The sequence below is a fragment of the Cupressus sempervirens genome, chromosome 5 (genome assembly GCF_028749045.1).
Source record: "Cupressus sempervirens isolate cs-2001-9-10 chromosome 5, ASM2874904v1, whole genome shotgun sequence".
Classification (NCBI taxonomy): Eukaryota; Viridiplantae; Streptophyta; class Pinopsida; order Cupressales; family Cupressaceae; genus Cupressus; species Cupressus sempervirens.
In genome coordinates this window covers 318,715,169-318,727,067 of record NC_143122.1, presented here as the reverse complement: position 1 = coordinate 318,727,067, position 11,899 = coordinate 318,715,169, and the positions used below count along the sequence as shown (strand labels likewise).

Below are 11,899 nucleotides of genomic sequence, written 5' to 3'. Positions count from 1 at the left end.
TAGCATTATCTATCAAGCGGTTTGTAACAGATGTCACTTTATACTGCAGTTTGACAGTATATTTAACAATATACATTAATATAATGCCAAAGTCTGATTATTCACATATTCAGGGAATTAATGGCATTGGTGCCAACCTAGATTGCTTGCACAGGCAGTCAAACATCAGATTAGTTAATCATGCTAATTCTCTTCTCAGTAGAGAAGATGTGAGACAACAAAAATATAATTATTTTCTCACTTCAAAAACTGTCTCAATGATCACTAGTAAATTAGGAAAACTTAATAGATAAACTGTAAGCACACGATAATAACTGCGATCATTTCTACACAATAGGAGGCAAATGGCAGAATATTGGCAACAGCTTCATTTTTGTCATCAAATCAGCAATGCTCAACATTGAATCATCTAAATTATTGTACTGAACTTGCGAATTCCAAGTCGACAACAGAAAAATTCCAGGTCATCAACAGAAAAATCCAGGTCATTTATATTGCTGCAATCCATGAATTTGATTCCAACTAGCAAATACAAATATTGCATTATACTGACAAGAAGCCAGTCCAACAAAAAGTTCAGAGATTTAGCTGCCTAGTGGTGATTGATTCAAAATAATTTTTCAGAAAGTAATTTCACGTAGACGCCTTTGGTGTCGGTTTCTTGCTTTGGGCTGCCTTCTTTCCACTTTGCATACTTTTCTCATCATTTTCAGCAGTCTTCTTATCCTTCCTATCTTTTCTTTCCCTCTTCTTCAAAGCATCCATGTGGGCTTTCAACACTGTTGCATAAGCAGCTTGGAAACGTTGATGATCCTTAGCTGATAGCTGCAAACTAAAAAAACCAATCAATAAGTTCTATTGGAAATAATTTCAGGAACATTTACATCATATATTACTAGAAATAATTACAGAAATGCTTGAGCAACGCTGCCTAGAAAATAAATTTAAGAGACATTTTCCAGAAAATAAATTTAAGAGACATTTTCCAGAAAATAAATTAAGATGAACTGTGCAACACACAGCTTGATAAAATTATTGAATATTTCAGAAAATAAGAATCAGTTTTATTAAATGGAACAACAGTAAAACAAGAATTTTTGTTACAGAAAAATTGATTTATCTCTAAACAGTCCCATCACTCCCTGTTCTAATAAGAAGGGTCTACATTAAATCCTTTTTCACAATTCAAATGACTAACATTGTATATTGCAGACTTCGACTGCAAAATTGTGATAAGACTAGGCTTAAAAGAAACCTATATACTATTTCCACACAGTGAAAAATCCATAAACATATGATATTGAGAAGAAAATGCTTCAAACAAACACTATTTTCTTTTGATTCCTATGTTCTTAAAACTGTATCTCTCCTTTTCAAATTTAATTGTTGAAACCTAAGTTACTGGCATGGGTACGGCTACGAGAACCTGGTAGATGGGTACATTGGTTTGGATAAGTCCATAAATGTGTGTGTGTGTGTGTGTCTGTATATGTATATGTACATGTACATGTGTATGCTACCAATTCGGGTATGGGTACAACAAACCTTTTTTAAACTTCAGTACAGGTGTGTCCTTATGTGTGTGTTCAAACACCAGTTATAGATATAAAAAGGAGAGTGACACTCGTTAATCCATAATTGCCAATAAAAATAAAAATATAATACCACATATCATATTCATGTTCTCTTCATCAGAAGTGCCATACACAGTCCTTGGTTTTTGATATTTTGCTTCTAAACATTTTAAGGCTTAATACAAAGATTTGCTTGGTATATTCATATAGAGATTTGATGAGAATTTAAAAGTAATGTATATTTTATTTCATATGCATGCACATATTTTGGTATGTTTGCTTGGCTATGGCCCTTGGGTACTTTGTCAGTGCTCGAGTTCCTTGTGGGTTCTTTTGTTAAGGACTCACAATGAACCCAAGGACCCAGGAAAAACCCAAGCCATACCCAAATTCATACCAGTACCAGGTCTTGTGTTTTACAAGTTTTAACTAGTAACTGAAACATATATAGATAGATAGAGAGAGAGAGAGAGATAATTAAAATAAAACTAACTACATTAGATAGTATGATACCCCATCATTGATCAATTCCAAATGTTAATTGATAGCTCAGAATTCCAATATTATGCCATATAGCATATTATTTGTTTAAGGTCATGATTCAAATGAGAATCATTATGATCATAAAATTGACAATCCAAAATAATAATTGTTTTCTATCTCATCACTATCCCAATAGTTCCATCCACGATCCATGTTAGTACATTTAAGGGTTACATGCCAATGCTTTGTTGACACATTCTTGTAATGGGGTTCCTTACGTGATAAAAGGCGCAAATTGGAATGAATATAAACCTAAGTCTTATATGTTTTTTTGCAGCCAACCAGTTATGCTTCACTAAGTCGATAAAGATAAATCAAAGAACGTCAAGTGCTTAAATTAAGTTGCCAGTTCGGGTTCGGGTTCGGTTCCAAGTTCGAAGTTCAATAACCAATTCGCAAGTTCGTCAAAATTTTGGAAAGAGATTTGGGGTCATTAGTACAAAAACATGTAAAAATTATTATTATATATATTTATATATTTATAAGCAAAAGTTAAAATTAGAATGTGGCATACTAGCATAAACACATTTAACAAACAAAAACACCATAAACAGTTAAACTTGTAATCAAAGTGATCATACCATCATATAGTTCAATCAACTTCAACATCAAAGATTCAAAACATTATAAATATAAAGTTCAAGAATCATGCTTCAAATTCATTGTTCAACTAATGGAATGAAAAACAGAAAAATTGTTAATATTCTAAGTTATGTGCTCTTCCTTGAGACAAAATAACTTGTTTGGAAAAATAAAATGACAATGAGAGGCCACCAAAAGTAATTCATAACTACTTTAACGGTTGTGGACGGCAAAAAACATTTCAATTTTGCCCAAAAAAACACTTTCTAGTCATCCACGGGGCCTAGTTCACTGCGGGTTAGAACTTTTTGGTGTTGGTTCGCTGAGTTCAAACCCAACTCGAACCTGATCTTACCCATAGGGCAAAAAAAGAACCCTGCCCTAACCAAGTTTGAACCGGACCAGAACCGTGGACCAGTTCGAACTTTCCCTAGTCCAGGGGGGGGAGGTACCATGGTAATTTACGTTGACGTCTACAATACAAATGCTAAATAAAAGAAAAAAAAAACTTGGGAGAGAATGCATATGCAAGGAGGTGCAATGGTGTGTTCATCGTGTTCCATTGATGAATATTTTTTTCCACCCTTTTAAAAATATTTCTTTAGGGTCATTCTCTTTTTGTGTTATTGACTCTTATTTTGTTCATTATCGTGTCCATGCCATCATAGACTTTCCCCAAACATGGTGCATCTATATCACCAAACTTAATCATACTTATGATAGGCTTGGTGAAATTCAAGACATTCCACACAAGCCACTAATTGCCATCCAGGATCAATGACTTTTATTTTGTCCATTATGGTGTCCATGCCATTGACTTTTATTTTGCCCAGTATCGTGTCCATGCCACCATAGACTTCCCGCAAACATGGTGTATCTATATCAACAAACTTAATCATACTTATGATAAGCTTAGTGAAATTCAAGACATTCCACACAAGCCCACCAATTGCCATCCAAGATCATTGACTTGACCTTTTGGGCCCTCTGCAAATTTGACTACTTCCAAATGCCCCATTGGTTACTAATAACCATGGCACCCAATGCCTCTCGTGTTATAAGTGTGGTTGTTGTTGCACCAAAAGATGGACCTATCAATGCCTAATACAACCACTAGAGTTATAGAATCTACAAGAAGCGATTAGTCCCTTGCCACGAATGCCAAAGGAGCGCTAACTATTTTGCCAACAATCTCCCCCTCAGCATTTCCGAGGGGATTCGAACATATGACAAAGCTCTAATACCACTTGTTACAAGTGTGGTTGTCGTTGCACCAAAAGATTGACCTATCAATGCCTAATACAACCACTAAACTCATTGAATCCATAGGAGGTGATTAAACCTTTGTCACAAATCCCGAGGGGAACGCTGACCATTTTGCCAAAATTTCACATCTTCAAAATTTGTCTCAAAATGATTGTATGTGATGCAAATTAGGTCTCAACAACATAGGATCGTGATAATTACACATTAAAAATATATTAATCACACACTAAATATATTATATACATATTAAACATGGCATAAATAAAATTAAACAAATAAATCAAATCTACCTTCAATAATCCAAACCTCAAGAAAGTCTTAAAAATGCCCTTGTGACACTTGTGGTTTGTCACAAACATTTGGATCTTCTCCTCTTGGTATATTCTTCTCACCCAATCTATTTGGGCGTCAATTGCTTGCATCACCAAGTTACGGGAGTGCACAATAAATAGTGTCCAAAAAATGGGTTGAAATCTTTCCTCAACCAAAGCACTTGCACCCCTAATTTTTTTGCATTGTTAGTAATGATTTGAATTTTGGACAACAATTTCATGGCCCACGATCTCTATGGACTCGATAAGAATTTTAAAAATGAACTTTACATCTTTGATTCACCCCTCATAATCAACTGCCCTCAAAAACATTGCCCCTTTTGGGGAAACTCAAAAAACAATTACATTTATTTATGGATTTTTGTTGAAATATCTCCTTCCATTAGAAATATAGAAACTTCCGATGCAACCCAAGAATCTCTAAATGGTTTCAATGATATCTTTGCAAATTCTTCTCTTCTAGCAACAAAGTGGTGGGCACCTTTTCATATCCAAGACTTGGGCAACCAAGGGATGCACTACTGAATCCCAATATAATGATCTCACCAAGTTTAAGTCGAGCGGGGAATAAATCATTTACACACACGTAACTTATGGTCAGGATGCTTAGGTTCAACTTGAAAGTTCTTTCCCTTGTTGAGTGCTTGCCCTTAAGTGGATTCTTTCGGATAGGCCATCCTGAGAGTTTTGTTCTAAGTTATTGATTTCTTGAAATGTTCAGGAATATTTCTTTGGGTTAATGCTAGATGTTGTGAAGTTTTCACATCATCGCCCCAAAATTTTTGGGGACCCCCTTCTTTTTTTGATCGCCTTGGCAATAATTTTTGAAATTGTCCAAAAATTTCTGATTTTAGAAAATTTTACGCCTTGGACGCCTTCAGGTCAAGAGGGAGGAGGTTAAATTTATTTTTCACTCGGTCTCAACTTGATTTTCCGAAACTGACAATTTTATCCTTAGGCCAAACAAATTTCAAAGACATTTTTTTTCGATGGTTAGAACAATATTCGGTAGGATAAATTTACAAATTTTTGGACTTAGATGATTTATTTTGAAAATTGGATGTAATTGTATAATCTTGAGTATTTTTTCAAAATAAAAAATCTTTAGATTTAATTGTTTCGGAAAATTTATTTTTTTTTTGGTGAAAAGAAAATTGAATTGAAAAAAAATTGATTTTGGATGTTTAAAAAATGATTGATTTTGGTAAAAAAAAAAAATTTAATTGCATTGCAAAATCGAAAATGGATTAAATTGCAAAATTTTGCATTAAATTGGTTAAATTTGCCTTGAAGATTTTAAAATTATTATTTTAAAAATGGTAAATTAAAGTTGAAAATCGATTTTAGCTTGCTAAATCCGATTTTAAATGATATTTTAATTACTAAAAAATTTTAACATCTCTAAGGCTTTCTTAATTTTATTTTGCAATTTTGGTCCTAACCGGCAATTAAATATGCTAATTTCACTATGAAAGAGGTAATTTTAATGATGAATTTAAATTTGGACCATGAATGGTGGCCTAATTTAATTTTTTGTCTCTCCAAGGGCAAGTCGGCCAGCTTGGAGGATTAGTGAAATGGTGGTATAAGAGAGGCTCTCCCCTCTTTCATTTCTCATTCCATCTTCCTCCTCATGTATTGGGCGAAATTTGTGGAGAGGCAATTTCCAGCCTAGGGAATTTTCTTCTTGGAATAGATTTTCCTTGCTTGGAGGTATTTTTTTTTCTTCTTCCATCTTGGGGCGAATTTCTGCCCTAGGCAATTTTGAGGCAAATTCAAATTTTTCTTGCTTGGGCGAATTTTGTGAAGGCCTGATTTTTGGGCAAATTTAGTGGAGAATTGATTTTTTTTTTCTTGCAAAGGAGCTGCGATTTTATATCAAATCTATTCATGGGCAGCGAGCTAGGGTTTTGAGGCATGTGTTAGCATTTAGGGTTTTGGTGCCTCCATTGTGGACGGTTTTGGGCAGCATTTGATTCATTTTCAGATCTGATCCTTTGGCATCAATTCCAGTCTTCATAAGACAGCAAAATCCATCACATTTGAGCACCTTCATTCTGGGCAATTTGCATGTGCATGTTAGGGCATTATTGGCGGCAACTTCTAGGCCATTTTGGACAGAATTTGGATAGTGTTTTGAAGGTCCAATCTATATCATTTATGACAAATTTGAGGGCCTGATTTGACAAGTTTTATTGCAGTACTTCATGCCCTAGCTGGGCCATAACCAAACTCTAGCAATTTTCAATTGACATCTTCTACTATTGGCAACTTTTTTGAAGGATATTGAAGGCAGATTTGAGGACATTGTTTTGTACCCTAGATCAAGTATTTCAATCACAATTTCCAGAATTTGATCAAGTTTGATTTGGACAACATAAGGGCAGATTTTCACACATTTTGGTGCCCTAGACAAGGAATTTTAATAACCATTTTCAATTTTGTATAAGGTGGACAGAATTCCAAGGTCTTATTTCACTTGCCATAACTTCACATTCTTGCTTGGAGAACTAAATTTTCACATGACGGACAAATTTCCAAACGTGTTCTTTGTTGGTAGAAGGACAAACTTCATTCCATGTTTAGAGGCCGCTCTAAGGGCAAGGTTGTCTCTCTCTTGTTCTTGCTTGGTTTCGTTCCTCTTCTCTTGCTTGTACTTTTCATCCACCACTTCATCATCCCATTGATAGGTTGGAATTGAAGAGATAAGTGTAGATTCCATGATAGGACATTTGGCGAGGCAAAAATAAGCTAGACCACCCTAGGAATGAAGTTGGAAGATATGAGTGTAGTCCATCCTAAGGTAAAGAAGAGACAGAAATAAGTGGTAGTCCCACCCCTAGGTTGAAGATCGGAGATTGATAAGTGTAGCGATAGGACTTGGCGAGGCAGAAATAAGTTAGAATCCATCGATAGAAAGAAGGTTTGAGATCAATAAGGGTAGTCCATATCACTTAGAACGAAAGGGTTGAAATAAGTGTTTAGGATAGTAGATGTTAGTGCAAGCAAGAACCCTAAGGGAACGAATACCAAAAAAGACAAGGAAGACATGATGTCAAAGACTGCCTTCTTCTCGAAATTGAAGCAAGTCTGTGACACAAACAGTGGCACTGTAAACATGATACAGTTGAGAGACAAACGATGGATCGGGCTGCCAAGTTCCACCAAGATAATCAAGATGCCTACTTCACTCTCCTAAAACAAAATTGGATACATGAAGGCAAGAAGGGAGTCACCAAGGCGTCAAGGTTCACTCGATCAGACTTCAAATCAGAGTATGGCAACCTCATTGTGTTGCTCAACTGAGTCATGGGCGTCTCACAAGGTATGCAATTCGAGAATTGGATGTATTACTTTATTGATGAAATTGTAAATGAAAAGGGCAAATTTGATTGGGCTAGAATTATAAGTAAAAATCTAGAATTAAAGCTTAGGACAGTGCAAAACTAGAAGCAATTCCACATGGGGTCCTAGCCCTTCCATTTGATTGCAAGTCGGCAAAGGTTGGAGTGCGAGCTTTGGTGAAGAATGAAATCGGGTGAAGGGCGAGTTTGATTGAAGATTGAGATTCAAGAAGCCCCACAATTTCAAGAAAGAGCGGATTAGTAGAAGAGATTTAAAAATATTTGAGGCTAGGCAAGGCTTGGCTATTCGTGCAAGCTAGCTTGGTTGGATTTGAATGGGAAGGTTGGAAGACCAAGAAGGTTAAGGAAGGCAAGGATAATGGGGGAGGTTAAGTTCGATTTCAAGGTAGTGGCCAAGAGCAAGGCTCTCAAGTTGCAAAGAAGTTCATATCCAGAGAAGCCATCGAGGCCAAGGCAAGATTACCCCAAGTGTATGAAGACCTCGTCCTTTCAGCGTCAGGACATCAAGTATGAGCAAGTTCGAGTGGTGATGAGAAAGTTTCTAAGGACAAGCTCAAGCATCCAAGGCTTCACCTTATCTCAAGGATTGAATAAATTTATAAGATAAGGTTGATGAGGTGGCACTTTCATGTGCATGCAATCAAATCATGCCAAGTGTCCTATGCTCTCATTGATTGACAAATTATTGTAATTTTCTCATTGGCCCACAAAGTTGGTGCCCTCATGTAATTGGTTGGATAATGGTAACCCTAGTTAGGGTTTCTAAGATATAATCTTGGCCCTTGGTTTTGCCTCTTAATCTCAGCCATTCATTGTAATTTGGAGCTTCTATTTAAGGCCATTTTGCTCTCATTTGTAAGGGAGTTATGTTGGAGAATTGTTGCCAAAATACTATCAAAATTGTTCTCTATTCATTGTTGTGGCTTGCATGGTGGATATACATGATCATTTTGGTGTATTGCATAGTTCTTCTCATCTCTCAAATTAAAGTAGGATTTCATTTCATGTTGCTAGAGTAGAAGTAGATGGCTAATTGTATGGTGATATTAGTGAATGTTTGATAGGGACCTATATACTGGGCCACTAGCATCCTAGCGGCTTGTTAGGAAGCCTTGTGTGGTAATCTAGTCCAATCGCTCCTAAGTTCTACTTGCATATCATCTTTCCGCTTGTACTTCAAGTTGGGTTGGAAGATAAATGTCAGTGTGAAAATCCTAAGAGGTAGCGCCACTGGCAAGCTTTCATTTGGTTAGATCCCCATCCATTTCCTAATTTCACCATCCATAGGAGGAGTAGTAGAGCATTAAGCATTTAGTGGTAGGAATAGTTGAAAGTGAAAGTGATCAAGCAAAAAAAACAAATCAAGCAAGCGAAGTACCACCAAGTTATCTTCAAATGAATAGCGTAAGCCCACCTACGTGATTACCAGCAAATGACATCAATATACTGAGTTAGCATCCACAGGTGTAAGGAACATTGGAGTTTTGCTTATGTCTTCATGAGTATTAACTTTTCAAGAGAGGAATTGAGGACTTGATATTCCCTATCAAGTGTTTAATTGCTATATGTTATGTAGTGGTACAAAACTAACATCAACAAAACACTAAATGCAGGTATCAACAAACCGCACGCAAGGATAGGTAGTCAATCACTACCTTAACCAGGTACATCGCAGCACTAACAAGACCTAAGGAAGTGACATTGATTGCAGAAATAAATGCACAGTTCAACACCTAACAGCCAGACTCTTCCTTCCTTAATTTGCAGCAGTAACAATTCTTCACAAACCCTTTTTTCTCAGCTTCCAAAATGCAGATTAATGTTAATCAAATTGGTCTACAACAGCACCAATTTAATTACAATCTGAATTCAGACCTTAGGCACAATACACTGGATCCTTTAACAGCTCAGAGTGCAACCCAAATGGAGGAATCAGTTCTCTCCAAGTTTCCAACACTGGAACCCTCAAAACCTTCACCAAATTTATAGAAATACAAAATAACAAGAGATGAATAAATCAAAGCTAGAGGCTTGCTTTTATTACAAATAAAGCCAAAATCTTCTTCAACACACCAATGGCCAATAGCTTCTTCCATACACTTTTCGCTTAATGCAAACTTTTCTTTGGGTTGCATATTTAAATTTGTAATAATATAAAATGATAATCATTTGCTCCAAAACTTGAATTAATTCCTTAGCATAGGCTTCCATGAATTAATTAAATAAAATGGCCCCTTCCAATCATGACTCAACCCTCAACTTAAGTGAAATTATAACTCTATAATAAGTATTTAATTATTTAATAATAATTTGGCCACTAAAATAATCATAAGTCTCGAAATACTTGTATCCTTTAAATATGTCGTTCGAAATAGGAGTCACACCTATTATTTCCCCATGTGACCAATTCACTTTCCTAAAATAGAAAGGGTCCCTCTCAACCATCACTTGACTTTCCATATATAATAGGCACATGAAATTAAGCCCGAATGAAGTCCAATCTGATTCAAACAAGGACCAAACTAGAACATACTAAATTGTGAAGAAAACAAGACCCTCCCATAACCGAACTTCTGCCTCAAAAGGCCCTCTATCCAAAATAATTAGCCTATGAGGATCACAATAATAGGCTAATCCCTCAAACTATATGCTAGCCAAAAAGGGGACATTACATTTTCAAAGGTTGCATGTCCTTGATTTGTGAGTTGCATGTTGCTTGCATGTGTTGTTTTACCACACAAAGTCGCATGCTCTGCCACATGAAAGTTTCTCTAATGGATTTTCATAATTTTTGTTCTCCGAAAAATTTCTAAAAGGTTTTAATAATTTTTCCTCCAAAATTATCTGGTGGCTTTCATATTTTTCCCTTAAAAAGTTATGTGTGGGTTTTAATAATTTTTTCCCTCAAAAACTATCTAGTGGATTTTCATAATTTTCTCCTAGAAAATTTATGAGTGGTTTTAATAATTTTTTCCTATTGGCTAAAAGTTTTGTACATCACTGATTACAACTTACAAAATTGTGACTTTAGGCAACATTTCCTGAGATTTCTCTCTCCTCTCACCAAAAGGGGAGGCTCCCTTCATATCATAGGTGGCTTCAATAGGAACTGGTAATATCCCTTCTTTTTGGGGACATTAGAAATATTAAGAAGGGGCGTATTTACAATATTAAGTTTGACTATGTGAGCTGGAATTCATTATTAAAGGTCAAATTAATATTACTTGTGGTCACAAGAGGACGAGGAGAGATAAGACGAAAAACCCAAAAAGGAAGTCAAAGGGTCACCGTTGCGAGAATAAAAGGAGAAGAGGCCCCTTCCTTTTGGTATGCTTGATTTATTATTCTGATTTCTAGTTCTCTCTTGTGAGAGTCATTCCAAAAGGTTCAGCTTTCAGCCAGTGTGAGGACGTAGCCTCTCGTCCAGGCAGGCAGTGGACGCAAACCCATTGTCCATGGAGATATCATTTCAGGTGTCTCGTTTGTGCTTACAGGTTCTTCTCTTGTTTTCCAATCTGACTGTAGAATTTGTGTATAAGATTGAATTGTGGTTAGCTGGTTACTGTATTGCTGTTCTATAATACAATAACATTTTAGAAGTTATTTGGAAGTTACTGGTTATGATATTGCTGCTGTATAATGCAATACGTGCTTCCAGATTGTTGAAAAGTTGTTGGTTTAGTGCTTTTGATTTGTACTGCATTTTCATATGCTTGAGTCTTTAATATCATTTTGAAAAAAGGTAGATTAATTGGAGAGAATTTGGGTTTTATTTGTAGTTTGTATTTTCATCTGCATGTGGATGCATTTTTTAATATATTATTTAAGGAGTTTGAGCAAATATCTATCTGGGTTATTATCTATTATTCATATTATTGGTTATTTGTTAAGTGGGTTTGCATTCTGAGATTTACATTAAAGGGAAGACGGGAAAACTATAGTGCGAGACAGTACAGTGCTGGTTGGGTTTATTACAGTGCTAGTACGGGTCATTATAGTGGTATCAGAGCCAAAGGTCTTACCAGCTTGTGAGGCCCAATAACAGTGGTATTTATAACAGCCTGGTTAGATTTTTGGAAAAGGGTCACATTAAATTACTTTTCGGAAGAGATAAAGCTTTATCTTCTGGATATATTATTACAGGATAGTAGATGTTTTGAATGTTTTATCGCCAAGTATTCGATATCCCTGGTGAACATAGGGGACAAGAAATGCAAAATGTTCAAATGTGCATTTT

At 35.8% G+C, this 11,899-nt stretch overlaps 1 protein-coding gene across 1 annotated transcript in view; it reads right to left on the bottom strand.

The window, feature by feature from the left end:
- Positions 1–345: 345 nt before the first annotated feature.
- The window catches only part of LOC149555938 (Signal recognition particle, SRP9/SRP14 subunit), a 43,152-nt gene continuing 31,598 nt past the window's right edge, over positions 346–11,899 (bottom strand). The window contains exon 4 of the mRNA XM_089830047.1: positions 346–825. Coding sequence (XP_089686173.1) covers positions 634–825 — 192 coding nt within the window. The 3' untranslated portion in view covers positions 346–633. The remainder of the gene's footprint in view (positions 826–11,899) is intronic.